General features: G+C 39.0%; 1 protein-coding gene across 3 annotated transcripts; it reads right to left on the bottom strand.

The window, feature by feature from the left end:
- Positions 1-2090: 2090 nt before the first annotated feature.
- RPF2 (ribosome production factor 2 homolog) lies at positions 2091-16127 on the bottom strand. 3 transcript variants are annotated; one of them, XM_072855676.1, is made up of 10 exons: positions 15972-16127; positions 14808-14940; positions 13906-13943; positions 13136-13175; positions 9938-10019; positions 9768-9844; positions 8464-8563; positions 3968-4070; positions 2841-2985; positions 2091-2480 (listed from the first exon to the last, which is right to left on the bottom strand). In XM_072855676.1, the coding sequence occupies exons 1-10, from the start codon at positions 15992-15994 to the stop codon at positions 2301-2303; spliced, it is 921 nt and encodes a 306-aa protein (XP_072711777.1). In that variant the 5' UTR covers positions 15995-16127; the 3' UTR covers positions 2091-2300. The 3 variants fall into 3 exon arrangements, with proteins under 3 accessions (XP_072711777.1, XP_072711778.1, XP_072711779.1); XM_072855677.1 differs by lacking the exon at positions 15972-16127 and adding an exon at positions 15642-15764; XM_072855678.1 differs by lacking the exon at positions 15972-16127 and adding an exon at positions 15626-15644.
- Positions 16128-16138: the final 11 nt, after the last annotated feature.

The raw sequence follows: 16138 nt of genomic DNA, 5'->3' as shown, positions 1-16138 counted from the left end.
TACGTTGCAGCACCTGACAAATTTCCTCACACTTTAAAAGACTCTGGGAAATAAGAACATGCCACTAAAAATGTTATATTTAGCCCTCCTATCTCCATTCACCTTGAGTTAAATCAGATACTCAGAATGTAGCAATTGCCTACCATGCAGAGGTGCGGTTGTACATGCCATACATCTGAAATCACATTAGCCACCAGTCTTGTGGCTTAATCATTGCTTCACAGCAAGGCTGAAACTTCTCTGAAAGAAATGGGGTGAACTCAGTTGCTAATTTGGCTTCATCCTATCTCGTCATACAGAGATCAGAGTGGTTCATTTCTGCCACGAGAACAAAACAAGACAGCATTTCCACTTCCCACCCAGAGTTTGCACCAAAATGGCACCACTTTGAGTAGTACAAATTATTTATTAGAAATTGAGCAAATTTTAATTCTTGCTAACAATACAACTTTAAAATGATTAGCATGAAAAAAGCATAGCCTAAATATCCTTACACTATATCCAGGTGAATTTCTCCTTGCCTCACACATCCAATGCATTTTGTCCACCATGTGGCTGTATTTCACAAGTATAAACAGTAAGAATAAAAGGGTATTCACACAAACAGCCACAGGTGTGGGACATCAGGCACTTCAGGTTCCACTTCAAGTCAGCAGAGACAAAAGACTCTGCAAAGGGTGAATAAATGCACCGGTGCTCGAGGACTTTGCATCTCTCTGAAGCTGCGCTAACCGCAGGGACTAAAGCCTCAGTTGTCAGCAGGTGTAGTAGCCCTCACCTGTCCAAGCTTCCTCTTCAGAGCAAACCCAGCAGCAGCATTAAACAAAACCAATGCCAGGATGCAACAGCTTCCTCTAAATTCTTCTACAGCTATTACCAAACATGGTTTTCAGTCAAAAGCATAGTGATTTGTATTTCAGAAAGATATGGCAGGAAATACAAATCTGAAGTAGCTTATGGCATTATCAATTTCTCAAACACATGGGTATAGATCGAAGAAAAAGATTTAGAGCCACGCAATTTATTTTGTGTAATGATAAAAAAAAATTCAGGTAATACATTAAAGATAAATATATTTGTGCCCTCAGAAAGATACCAAACTTTTAAAGCCCTTTCTTTTTCACACTACAAGTTTTATCAAACCAGCACAGCAAGAACATCACATGTGGCATTTGCACAGCTGCAGTTACGGCTCAGCTCTTACATAAGGAGAGCAAAGCTGCCCAACTGTTTCCATCCAGGATGCAGAAGACAAGTAAAAATGACAAACCGCCTATTTCTAATGTGACACTTCAGCTGACTACACTGAGGAAACTAACAAGAAAAAATAAAGTATTAAAAACATAACTAGAATGAGCGAGCTTGCTGTGTTGATGATAAAGTGTCTACAGTTTTATCGTAATTATGCTAAAGGGCAGAGTAATAGCTTCCAAGAAGACAGGCAGAAGAAAAAAGCAAGGTTTTTCAATATGTTCCAAAACATAGAACACCCTAAAGTCTCACTAAGCTCTTAAACTCTCATCCCCTTTACCCAAGTCTTTAATTGAGTCTTTGCTAACTCATGAGCACAAACTTAGGAGGAAAGCAGGGCAAGAAAAAAAGACTTGTACCTTTCATGGTTGCTTCACATACTTCCATTCCGGGCACAAATCAAGCATCAATGATTGAAATTCAAACTGTAAAGGTTTCATTTATGCCTAAAGCAAACATCAGGTACTTTGCTACCATAGTGATGAACACAGTAAAAACACCATTATCACTCCTGATTCTGCAAATGTAAAGCAGGGCTTCGTGCAATCGTTAAAAACGCAGTCTGGCATCAGACACATATTGTGAGTTCACAATTTAGAAAATGGTTTATAGGTTATTGAGTTGTGCAAAAACTGGAATGCATAATAAATGAACTGAGAAGTTGTGTTGTGTATGTTATGCATATATACTCCTCTGGTCCTGCACAGCATTTATGAGATGAGTTGATTGATCAAGGGTTCCCAACATAATAGCCCTAAAACTCTTTGGGAAATGAGTCACCTGCTTGACTAACGTGTGCTAACACCAAGAGAATAAATACTCAGCTTCGGAAAACTAAGCAAGTTATATCACAATTTTTATTTTAAATAACCAAGTTCCATGTTAAAGCTCAATACCCCCATGTTCCCTTTAAAATGGCAAATCATTAAAAAGATTTTTTTATAAAACTAAAGCTAACAGCAGATGAATCTTTTATGTCTGACATTTATATTACAATATACATACTAAATTTGAAGGTACAAAGAAGTTTTCAAAGCTGTTCCAGACTATCAAGCTGATTTTGACTTTTTGGGACTAACCCCACCATCTTCAGCTGACTTCTCTGCTGGCCTCTTTTTTAAGCCTTTCATTTTTCGCGTCTGCAGTTTACCAAGATCTTGCTTCTGCATGTGGATTCGACCATAAGTTGTACCGAACACATCATGGGAGATATTCTTTTTCTTCTTAGGCTGCAAGGGAAGAAGAACATTAGTATTTCTGAGTAGAGAGTGCCAGGAGCTCTGGTGAGAAGCCAGATACCTGGCCTTACCATCACCACGTTCACCAGTGATTAAACTACCAAATCAAGTGCCTAAAAGCAAGGCCGCATACATTGTTTGGAGCTTAGAGTTTAAGATTTGTTCTGCTCTTATATGCTACCAGTGGAGAGTTTGTATGCCAACTGACCACCACAGAAGTGCTATGGCCCCAGAAATATCAGCTGGCCTATATAAAAGTAACCTTTGGTCGAATATACAATAATTAATACTTCAGCTTTTGCTCTTCTTCACATATAGATCTGGAAGTAATATACTTTCCAAGGTACGTACCTTCAGGGCTTTTGGTTGCTTTAAAGACAGCTTATAAAGGTCATCTGAAGCTAAATGTGTCCTCCTCATAACCAGATCTAATGAAGGTCCCATCTCCTCCAGTTCAATTCTTGGTATTTTACAGCCAGATTTCTTCAGAAGTACCCTAGAGGGGAAAAACAACCAAAATCAACATTGTCCTCTATGATAAAGATTTATGCATCTTCCTAAAGGACAGGTTCAGAAGACTATTAAAAACAATTGCTATTGCTAACTCTATTATTGAGAAAGATGTCTGTCAATTACAATTCACAATGTATTAAATCTGTTCATTCACAATTTGAACACACCCAGAATATAACCTAGCCAAGGTAACTTTTTTTTTTTAAAAAAATGAGACTAATATTATCAGTATTATTGTTAAAACTCAGTCCCAGTACCCTGAAAGCTGTATCACTCCTCAAATTCAAAATAGTGCCCTCGGTATTAATAGATGTGAAAAATATTTACTATCATTTACAGCAAAATTATCTGAGAACTAACCGGGAAAGTTTTTTGTTTGTTTGTTTTGAAGAATGAGACTGTTAAAAGTTATTTTGTTATAAGAGAAATCAAAATTGCATGGAACACAAGCTATGAATTCTCACAGCCTGCTAAGGCAAGGCCATGAACTGTGAGGGTGAACACCAACGCAGCAAGAAAGATTGTCTTGTCCTGACTTTTCCTGTTTTTCCTTGTGTATCACCGGCTGCAGCCTACCACCTGTCGTTCTCTGACAAACACCTAAGTGAGGAGAGTCCTAGAAATCAGCCTGAGAACAGACTAAGTCTATGAAGTCTACGACCATACTCTGAATTCACCAAATTAATACACACCACCTTATTAATCCAACTATATGAAAGAGCAATCCTCTTAGCAAGAAAGGGGAGCAAAATGAGGACGGAAGCAGCAGGTTTAGGGCTTAAGTGTTTTCCTTCTGCTGTACAAGTTACTCTGTGTTATGCTGCAACACCTCTACACGTTACATGTTTTAAATGCAGCAAACTATTGCTCAAGCCAGTTCAATTACACAACTACTACAGGCTAAATTTGAGGAAAAGTTGACAAGTGTACCAAAAAGCAAACAAACAGATAAAACACATACTCACTTATAGCTTCGCATGTAGATTTTCCCATCTACAGCTGTGAAATGCAAAACATACTCTAAACCAGCCAGACGAATGCTGGGCACACTAGGACCTCTGAAGAAATCTGCAAGAATATTTAAAAAGAATAAATGCCAGGTTTCTTGGCTGAAAACCAAACCAACAGATGACTATAACAAATCGGTTTGTTTCATAATGGACCCGCTTCACATCACTGATGTGAACTACTTGCCTATATAGATATTTTTATTGCATCTAACTAAGCAAGGCTATACATAGGATGGCTCTAAAAAAGCTGAATCCGTATGTTTAATGGGAATCTCATGCAATAGCTGCTACTTAAAACTGCAAAACACGGGAGAGAAACTTAACATTCCAGGTGTTAGCTCCCACACTGGTGAAACCAAATGTGTGTAGAAATCCTGACAGGAATACAGTGACTTCCCAGAGATAATTTGGTAGCAATATACATGCTACCTAAAAATAAGTGCATGGAGAAGAGCAAATATACTTGCAGAGGAGTAACTTGGTTTTATTAAGCTAATTGGGATAACTGCATTGTTTATTCTTCTAAATATTCAGCTCTAAAATCAGAAAATTGAAGTGTATCTTATTTTGTGTTTAGGCCAGTTCATGCTCGGCTAAACATAGATCAATACAGAGAAGCCATTCGTTCAGATACCTGTTTAAAGACATCATTCAACAAACTGATACTTAAGATTCTTAATCAGAACCAGATTTGGAGGAGTACAAAGAAGGATCAAAACCAGTACAAAACAGATTGAAACTGTATCTTGTCTACTCTTACCAACATTTTCTCTCACTGACTTGGGGAAAAAGTTTAGATACATCGTTTCTTTCATACCTCCCCCATAACAAAGCACTTCTGTCCTTTAGGTAAAGCAGTATTTGATGTCACAATTAATGTTTTCTCTATTTAATAAGCAACACATAACTATAAAAATAAGACAGTTGAAATACTTGCTTACTTTGTAAAGAGAACACTGAAATACAAGTTAAATACAAAATGAGCCATCTCTAGCGAGGTTCTTATATCAGGCTATGAAAAAAATACTGTGCAATCAGAGAGCTTGCAATAAGCACAGCAATCTGTCCAACATATGCAGAGGGTGGAGAAAGAATGTGACCTTGACTGAGGGAACAAGGTGTGCTAATAAACATGACAGGGCAATGCTGAAACATAGGAGAACTTCTAACAGATGCAAAACACATCAGTCTTTTCCGTTCTGTCCCATTTTCAGATCCCTCGGCTAGTTGTCTTTTCCTCCACTACCTTTTTCAAGAGTGTCAGCACTGGAGTGACATCCAAAACAAAGTCTTGCTGGCAGATATCAGCTGGAGTCTAGCCAGGAAATTTCCTTGGTCAATTACATACTCTCTCCTCCTCTTGTGGGTTGAGCTTGTAGTTAGAGGAAAAGTTGCAAATAAAATATTTTGTTCACTTCTGGCATATATTTTCCCTTTGACTAGCTCTCTGCGGGTATACAAGCTTACATTTACAGTGGTTTTATTGGCAATGTCTCCCTTTCGTGCTTTCCTGTGGCATCATACCTCTTTTTACCCACAGAATGATCTCTTCCAACAAATGCAGGTGGTCAGGAATTTCTGTTTCCTGGCAATGCTGAACAGCTGCAGAAACTTTACACTTCAGTATACCCAGAGTGTTGAAGTTTTTTTAATGCACTCTTAATTTACAACTCTTGCTTTGGTTGGACTAGAGACTTGCTTTCTCCTTTCTTTCCAGTCCTAGTTCTTTCTCCCCCTTGTCCTCAACATGTTTCCAGAACTTCTAATTTACTTTTTCCTGCAGAGAGCTTCACAGGACCTTTCCATTTCCAAATTAAATTCCTAAATTATTTTGGAACAAGAGCCTGTACACTTCTTTTTGTATCACTTTGTATCCAAAAGCTGGTAACACTGTAACCTACATGGCTATGGTTAGCACTAGGGGAGTTCAAACTCTGTCCCAGGCATTTCCCAGCCATCCCCTTTCGTGGCCAGAAGAAACCCACAAACCTTTTGAGACACTCAAAAAAGTTTGTGTGAGGAAGGCCGTATGAAGAACAAGCTGATGGTCAATCTAAAATCGTACAGGTCTCCTGGAAACCAACATTTTAGAAAGTGTATAAGCAAGTCACATAGCACCTAGCCATTTTTAGGATGAAATGGGTGTGCAATAACAGAACTAGCAAGCAGGCAGTGTTGTAAGGGATTAAACATTTTATAAATACAAGCATTAAAAGTTATTAGAACTTCATGAACTGCATTCCAAGGACTTACATCGTAAAGTAATTCCTACACTACCACATCAGTAGGCAATGAAAACCAGAAGAGAAAGAATGGGATGTCTTTGTCTTCCAGGTCTCTCAAGAAAAATGCAGCTGCCATTTATTTCTCCTAAATAACTTCTTCCACTTCACAATTTAAGCGGACTACAGGGTTTGGTTACCATGAAGACAATAATTCACCCTTGCTTTTAATTTTACAAAGAAACTGCTGTAAGATGATAATCCAAACATGCATAAACTCTTTTGATACCACAAAAGCCAATGAAAGCTTGGTTGTTCACCAGCATCACATTGCTTTGGCAATAAGAAGCTATTAGCTATCTAATATTCCCTCTGGGATCCCAACACCACTGCTACAGTAACAAAACATTTGCTGTTGTTATAAAGACATTCTTCTATCTTTCTTAGCAATAGAGCAGCAGCTTAAAAGCACTATCTTTTGCAAGAACAGAAAGAATCGGTTCTTCCCTATCAGTTAAGGGCAGTTTTGAAGCAGGTCAAATTATTACCCAAATGACTTTAACTGGTGAGTGGTACCTTCAAGCCTTTACATTCCTTAATCTTTTCCTTTGTCTATTGTTTTGCATCTAGGTATTTCACAGAAGTCAGCAGAACATTAAGAACTGGAGTACTTGGAGTACATTCAAGAAGAAAGATTGGGTGTCGATTTGAGTACATTTGACTGCAGAGTCATTAAAGCCAAATAAATAGGAGAGGAGAAAGGACAGATGAACATCAAAAGAAACAGGACATGAAAGACTAGTTAGTCATTTGGCAACTATCTAACGATGCATGTCTTCCATTTAAGGTATCAAGCTGTCTGATCCCAGGGTGCATGAGCACATCTGGATGCCAATCATCAACATTGTGCAAATGCCTGAACAAGATACACTTCAGAAAATAATGCACCTGCTTCCTGCAGTGTAAATATTCATTTAGAGTGACACAAACATGCAGTATTAAAACTCACTTATCTTCGTATTTAATATTCACCCACCTTCAAAGGTTTATAAGCACAGTTACTAGCCTTTCATCTATCCCCAAGAACCAGTCAGCTGTATTGAGAGGATGCAAATTTTCCCCTCTCCTGCTCCCTTTTCAGTCTCATTCCAGATCAAACATCTTGCTTTAAGGAATTATAATACTAAGGGGAAAAAAACAATATCTGCTTTTTAAGGTCTGTTTCTAAAGAGCAATCATTTGTCTGTTTGCCTAGAAAAAAAGAGCCCAACCAAGATTTATTTTATATGAAAGGGAGATCTTGCAAAACTGTAAGATTATGAATTGGTACAACCCAAGAATGGAACTGAAAGAACAAGACTGTTCTTATTGGGCCAGTTTCAGCATTTTACCATTTACAAAAACAAACAAACAAATCTACTTCTAGGAAACCCATTAAAAAGAAAAAAACCATCACCCTACTTACTAGTTCTACTTCTACCAAGCAATATGCATCTTTTAAGTGTCAAGAGATACAGTACCATATGACTTCTATGTCCCAGAAAGCTACCCTAAGAAAAGTATAATCATTTTTTGTAGTTCCCCAGAAAAAAACCACAATGTGCTTTATCTTCCAGAGCCTCCAACCTTGAGATAGTAAAAAACTTTATGCTAGTTTGTTTACTAAGCTCCAAGCATGCCTTGAAGTTATGACACAGCTATTATCTACAGCTGATTTTTACTGTACATGTTTCTTTCCAAGTACTCTAATCAATGGCACTTTTGTTAGAATTGGTCAAATTTCTAACAGAAAATGCTTTCACTATAAAACCACAAGCTCAATTATACTGATTTGGCTTTTGTAAGCAAAAATATCCCACTTTCTGAACTTAATCCACTGATTTCAAATTAGATACTTCAAAAATATTATTTGATTAGAAAAGTGATGATCCAGTGCAATTACAAGGTAAAGACCTTTTGAAAAATGCCAGAATTTTCCCACAAAGTCATGAATTTTAGTGAACACAAAGTTTCAACTTCAGTCTCTTTTAGGCTAGTCTTCCCTCCTCCCCCCAACAGTCATGATGATTAGCTAACTTTAATTTCATGTGACACGAAACTTACAAGTACCTGTTCTTGTTTTCTTTCTGTGCTGAACATAAGGAAACATTTGACAAACCAGCATTTCCCAACAGATCATATTACTACAGATTTATGCAATCCTACTGCTCAAATAATCAAAATACTGACCAATTAGAAGGCTCTTCAGTCTTCTGTATTCTTCATTTACATCAAACACGTCACCAGCAAATATCAACATAGGTTTTGTTCCTTCAGGACATTTACTGTTCTGCAGAATAAGAATTTTAAAACAGAACAAAAATTCAGACTGTGTTAGGGAACATATTATTGACTTAATAGGTGGTTAGCCATTCAACATTGAATGAAAAATTGTTGTGACCTGTGATCAATATGGACAGAATAGACACTTCTTTTTCATTGAACAACACTGTATGTGTATGGAAGGACTTCATTTTTAAGAGGGTGAACTGTATTATTCTTTGTGCTGGATTTAAAAAAAGAGAGAGATTCTTTACTATAAAATGTATAAGATAACACCTTCCAGTGAAAATGAGTGAATTAGACTGCAACTACTAACAAGAAACTAAAATTAGAGGCAAACAAGTCTATTACACTTCTGACACGGGAGAGTACATGAAAAAGGCTAAAAGAATAGTTTAGTCAATCACCTAATTTTAATTCTGACCAACAAATACATTTACTTAACTATAAACTTCCCTGCTATCAATAGTGTTGTGAAGATACACACTACAATCTGACTTCAAGGGGAAGATTCACCTTTGTAAACCATAATTTCTTCACTATCCCTCTAAACTGTCCTGCCAATTTATACACTGTGATGAGAGTCAGGACCATAAAAATTCCTTATTTTTGCAGTGATGAACTGCTTGACACAAAAGTACACACATACAAAATATGTTTTAGTTTGCCAAAATGATCTTAAGAGAGCCATAAAAGGTGAATTTTCTCTGGGTTTAAACAATCAAGATGTTAGCTCCCTGTCTGAATTAAGTATAGTTCCCTGAAAACTGGCATTTATGTGCTACTGAAAGCTAAAGAAAGTTTCAGAATCATCTTAGTCAGCAGAGTGACCCTCTTTGCTTATAATTTGAGAAGAGGGATTTCAGTTTTCAAAGCCTACGCCAGTTTATATAGGAACCTACCATGAGCAGAACCTAAGGAATTTTGTAAATGTAACTCTTTAATTAAAAAGAAAAACATTAGGAATAAACCAAGCCTAAAAAAAGAATTTGCAAAGAAAGTTGCAAGCTTGCTCAAAACAACCAAAATAAAATAAAAAGCAGAGCATAAAAATAACATTCTGGGGTACACAAATTAGCAATCCTCATATACTACATGAAATGCTTTTTTAAACAACTCTTGTCCTTACTTCAAAGCACAGAAAAAGCCAATGTACCAAAAAAAAATCCACCAGTAGATGTCACTGAAATACTGAATTAGCGATTCCTTACCTTGACATCTTTTAGGGATACAAACTTCTCAATGCCTAGCTCAATCATGTCTAGGACGTGATAGTCGAACATGCGACCTGTGAAAGTAAAAAAAAAAAAATCCAGCTATTTAAATATTCATTGAAAACTAGACTTTTAATCCAAATAAAAACCCCAATGAGACACATTACCTATTATCAGGTTGTTAGGTCGCTTCTTGTTATGAGAGCCAAACAGAAACAAAGAACAATCTGATTTCTTGGAAAAAAATTCCTACAGTTAAGGAAAAGAGCAAAACTCATGAGTTCCAGTTCGTAGTGTTTAAAATACTTGATGAAGGTATACGTCACAAACACATGAGTTTAGGAGCTGCTTAATGAGAAGAGCAACTGCACTTACCAGAAGAGTGTTGAGCATGTCCAGGTCCACATAAGCTAAAATTGACAGCTGGATTCAAGGTTCAAATAACAATTCATTTCTTTTTTTATTTCCCACTGCAGTCTTAAAGATCAAGCCAGGCAATTTTTTCTTGCCATTTTATCAATTCCTCGTTATTTGTTTTTACGTAAGATACTCTTCAGGCCAGGAGAGGTGGTTGAAGGTAAGTATTTGCAAGGTGGCTGCAGTTGTAATGCCTCATTTTAGTTACCCAGCTAAGCTTTATGCAGCATATTAGCTTTGCCTAACAGCTTCTGAACAACCCGTTAGTTCCCTCAACTGCAAGCCTAGGAACACCTGCAAATACCTAATGTTCTCACACTTGGGCACAAGAGTCCTACTACAGAGCAACTTCACATCAATTTATTATTTAAGACTAAGATACTGCTTAAAACCAAGCCAGTAGTGACTCAGAGAAGATCTTTTCTCCAGGTGGAGCAGATAGAGAACCTGTTATGGTATTATGTCCAGAGCCAACATCACAGGTATTTTTTCTGAGGATGTCCAACTCCAAAGCCTTTTTATGCACTGCTGCTTCTCAAGGCAGCCCCTCATTCTGGGTATCAACTGTAGTTCCTAGATATACACACACGCTATTTATCCAGTACTTCCCAGAAGTACCAGAGTTCCTATACCTGCACTTAGCAGTTGTAAAGCCAAAAAAGCCACTGCATCTCCTCCCACCCCTCAAACAGCAGCAGCTCTGAGAGGACTTACAGCTCTGCCCCTCTGGGAGGTCAGGAGAGACACCCCCAGGAGCAATCCTAGGCTGGATTAATTGCACATACAAAGCACAGAGCTCAGCACTGAGGTCTGCCACCAGGTCCCTGAAAAATACTGTAGAGAGATCAAGACCAGAACCATCCACTTGAAACACTTCCTCATACAGCTCTTTTAATCACTCACTGTGTGGTGATACATGTAAATTCTCTAACAGCTGCACAATATTTTATTTAAAAGATGCAACAAACTCAAATGCCTCAAAGGTGTCCTGCATATACTGCAACATCACATAAATTGCAAAATTGCCCTTTTAAAAAAATGCCTGTAACCAAGTGAAAAAAAACCCCACCTAACTTGATTTGACTTTCCGAATCTTTCTAGGCTCTGATTATTTGTTGACACTGTTCTCAATGACTCAACCCCATTGTTTTGGGGTTAAAAGAATTAAAGTTCCCTGAAGGACTCCCTTATAAAATATCAGAATGATTCTAGCTGCCATGTTTTCCCAGAAATTATCAGAAGTTTAAACCAGCGGTCAGCTGATGATGGGCTAGTTCCTAGCTGACTGTGAAACCAAGTCATCCAGCTATGGGATTGTAAGAGGTTTAGTTTCAGCAAATAAAGTCGTAAATCTTTCCTCGCTGCCTACAGTAAGTTTTCCATTCCACTCATAGTATTTTAGGGATGGCTGCATTACTGTTCTTCATGCCAAGAACAGAAGAGAAGCACATACTACACCACCTCAGCATCAGATTTAATGCAGATTAAGTAACTTTCTATGTTGGTGTATCTATGCTGCAACCACAATGATTTTTTGTTCCTAACACATTAAAAATGCTTTAACTCAACTGTCCAATACAACTTCAGCAACTCCTCTAGCACTCGCTATTGGCTGCCTTCACTTTTTAAAAAAGGATCCTTAGTGATCATTAAGGATCCTTAGCTATCTCTTCCCTTCTCTCCCTTTTTATTTACAGAGAATTCCTTAGATATGTTTCCCCTTTATTTTCCCAATCCCTTTCAGACAAGAAAGTACATTTGTGCCCAGTGTGTATACATGATTTTTTTTTTCTTCACACACAGATTTACTTAATACAATACTCCCAAATTCCCAGCTTTGGTGTGCATTTTCAGTGAGTTATTTCAACAACTGCCTCACGCATTGGAAAGCTGACCTTTATTTCCCTACGTAAGTCAGCAGTGGCACAGAGCAAACATTACCAAATCTTGACCACTGGGAACGAAACAACTTATTTTGGGATAATTCATTTTCGTCTTTATTGTAAAACCACACCTGTACATCACTACCTCCTTTCTCTCATTTTGTTGAGGGAAATACATATACTGCTTTTATGACAGACATATTTCAGCAGTTAAAGTAATGCTTTGATTGAAGTGCAAATGTGTGAGAGATAATCTTAGGATTAGTCCCTCTGTTTTTTGCCTTCCTGCTCATAAATTATCTTGACCTTAAAGCACTGAATCAACACCAAATCCAGACAGGGGCATATCACCAAATGTATTTCCAAACACACACCCCCTTCCAAAATACCCTCCAAGCCTCTGAAGAGCCACTTTTGCAACCTCTTTGCAGGCCAAACACACATATTTAACTGAAATTGTGCATTTTTCTGACAGTTCTTGACTGAATGTTGGAACAGAACTCTCAGCAACTATCTCACACTTGCACAGCTGATGCATGCATTTGCCTGTGGTACTCTGCTGGGCTTTTCTTCCTCTGTTCAAACACGAGGAAGTCACAGAAAGCTATGACTCCTCCATTTAACTATTTTAACCTACAAATTTAGCAAATTGAAAACAAGTTGTTCACAAGCTATGGCACTTTAGAGGACTGACTTTTAGAAAACCAAAATAAAATGCTTTATTCTTCTTTTCATATCAAGCACTGTTACCTATAATAGCATTACAAACTCCTACATTTGCGTGTCAGTTTACAGAAATATGCATTTAAGGTAAAGAAAAAGTCCTCATGACAATTCTGTCTTGCAGCCAGAGGAAAACAACATGCCTACTGATGCCATAAATCTAGACATAGCTCTGCCTTCAACTTACCCAGACTCCCTATAAACTTTTTCTCATCTAGCTCCTCATGGAGCTGCCGGCTGGGGCTCAACCATGACAGAGTAATAGCAAATTATCCTCCAATAAAATTCTTCATGACTTTAAGGCTGTAAAATGTCAGAAGAGAAGACGTGGTTTGTACTTACCAATGATGTTTGATCCTCAAAAGGCCTAGTAATATTTTTCCTGAGAGGAGGGGAAAAAAAAAAAAAAAGGAAAAAAAAATTAACAAAAAAACACCCCAGGCCTAGATAAGCACTTCTAATTAGTTCTCTGATAATATTAAAATTCTGCATTCTACTGGAAACTCCAGCAGTAGAAGTTCAGTTTTAGTTCAAACCATAAGCCACATTAATACTGCCAGGAGTTCCTTAATGCCGCAGTTGCCGTTTTAAGTACTTTCCTCCACATTTCCTGTCTCCTGTGTCCTGACTTCCAGACCACCACCAGTAACACTTCATAAACAACTGCCTTTGCTTGTTCATCCAACATTAAATTTAGCTACTACAATTACTGTCTCTGCACTACAGATACTGGGTTCCCATTTTGAGCAAGACGTAACTATCATTATAATCTGTAACTCAAATTTATAAGAATTTGGATATAAGAACTCCAGCCTACCCACCAGACACAGAACATCACTAGTTGTTTGCACAGATCAGAGTCAGAGAAGCCAACTGTTCAAGTTTGCTGAATCCTGCTCCGTAACACTTGGCACAGAGCAGGGCTCAGCACCAACACTGATCACGTGTAGCTTGTTTCCAGTCCACAGAAGTGTATGATGAATCTCAGTCACCTCCTGCAACCCCTTCCATTGTTCAAGCCCTCACACTAGCCAGCATCCCTATTCATGCTTTGAAATTACCAAATGCTGTCTTGTCAGAAGACTCAAAGATGTCAAAGTGAGACCACTTACTTTTTATACAGTACAGCAAAAGGCTTCTTCACCGCATACTGCAAAAGACAAAGTTAAACACGCGTTATCTCTAATCATTTAAGTACACAGCACTGCTTCTTCTAAAACCCTACAACTTACAGGATCACATGAAATAGAGTAACTGTTTGTGCAAATCAGTCTAGAAAAGAAGTCACTTCAAAAGGTCTGCTCACAATAATACCCTTCAAGTTAGTAGTACTAATCTTGGTTCCAAACTAATTGCAGAAGGACTTATTTCTAAAAACTATGAAATAACAAAGTAACTGAGAAAGAGCTGAAATCAAAGCCATGTAATGGAACCTCTGCTTCTAGTGGCATGAGGAAAACCAAGGAGTGAACGACCACCTGATCATCATCGGCGTAAGATGGTAAGAAAATGACCAAGCAAGGAGAGAAAAGAGTGCAGGAACAGCTACAATATTTTCAGGCACAGAGTTAGGAGACAGGATTGGTAAATTTAAGTTTTGGGAGAGGCTGAAAGCTCCATATCAGTACACACAAGCAGTTTACAGGATTCTGGGATGTGACTTCAGCTGTGTGATCCAGTCCCAATTCTGTACCTAATTCTCTTGTTTTCAAATGGACTTGCAACACTTAACCTTATATACTGAACAACCACGGAAAAAATAATAATGAAGTAAATAAGCTTAAAACTTCCGGCAAAGAGGAAATAGGAAAAAAATTATGTCTATCAAGGGGTAGGTAGTGACACCCTTGGAATACCAGTCAATCTGAAGTTTGGGGAACAGAAAGAGTATGAAAATAATTGATCTTGCAGCAGACAATATGCAAACTGTAATAAAAAGAGAAAGGAAGGTACCCTTGGTATAGCAGAAAAGGTAGTACAACTAAAGGTTGCACGCATCTGTCCAACAACTTACAATGTCTTTAAGCACTTCAGTCACTGTTAAGTTTGCATTTCCTCCTTTTATGAGCATAGCATTTTTTGTATTTTCTTTAAGTTTGGGTTCTCTCTTCTCAAGAAATCTTTTTGCTCTCTTAGTTTTAGGCTTTCTGTAACAATAAATTAACAGTTAAAAACTTAATATTAGTAACAACACCTGACACTGCAGAAAACAGTAAAACAAAACAAGAATTGGAACAAGCTGTGTTCAAGTAACTTGTTTCAGTGACTCAAACTAATCCCAACCTGCAGAATTACAATCAATGCTAAAAGCCCAGTCTCAGATGAATGTGTTTTACTGCCGCTCCTCTTCCTCTCTTCCCCCCAAGCTAGCAAAGGTGATTTTACAGCCTCGGGCTTTTCAGTTTCTGCTAATTTAGAGCTTAAGCTATACCAGAATTCCCACCGACTACTGCCAGGCTGAAAGCTTCCCCCACACCCGCTCCCGCCCCAAGTCAGACTCAGACTCGCATATGAGAAAAGAAAAAAAGTCCCTCAAAGACCATCAACGGCATCCAAAAGAAAAGCTCAGGTACGGCATGTCTGTTGGCACGAACCAGAGAGCAGTACCATGCATTATTTGGGTGAAACACGCCAGCCTTCGCAGGGGCACGGAGCTTATATAAATTAATAACTACAAGGCTTAAGAACTACATTTCTCGACTAGATGAATGTAAAGCTTTTAATATGTTCTCCGTGAAGCATTACATTTATTTTCTTTTAAAAAACAAACAAACAAAAAAATCCCACACAGGTACTTCCAACTAGAGATGAAGATAGTTCTTTCAAGCGTACAGAAATACAGAAATACCCGCTGGTCACCGCGGATCCTTTAAGTCACCAACCGGGTAAGGGCTGATCTGCCACCAACAAAAAGACGGCAGCGCTCGGTTTTCCTCCTTCCCGCACGTTTTCCATAGGCCTTTTCTCTCTGCCGGCCTCCCCCCTTGCAATCCCCCCCCCCCCAAGACCGGCGCCGCCCGGGCCCCACAGCCGGCCGCTGCTCGGCGCCCCCGCCTCGCCGCAGGGCCCGCTCACGCTCCCCCCCGCCCGGTACCGCAGTGATCGGGGCGCCGCCCCACGAGGCCGCAGCCCTCACGGGCCGGGAGGGGGTGACCGCTGCCCCCCCCGCCACACTCACACCACCCGGTCCAGCGCGTCCATCGCTGCCGAGTCGCCTCACGTGCGCGCCCCGCCGCCGTCAGGCAGCATCATCCGCTACCTCACATCCGCCGCGGGAAGGGGGCGAGGGCAAGGCGGGCGCCAGAAAGCGCTCGGGTTCGGGCAGTGAGCATGCGCGGCGCAAGC

This window comes from Ciconia boyciana, chromosome 3 (assembly GCF_034638445.1).
Source record: "Ciconia boyciana chromosome 3, ASM3463844v1, whole genome shotgun sequence".
NCBI classification, from domain to species: Eukaryota; Metazoa; Chordata; class Aves; order Ciconiiformes; family Ciconiidae; genus Ciconia; species Ciconia boyciana.
Note: the sequence above shows the minus strand (reverse complement) of the source record. Positions and strands in the feature narration are given on the sequence as shown.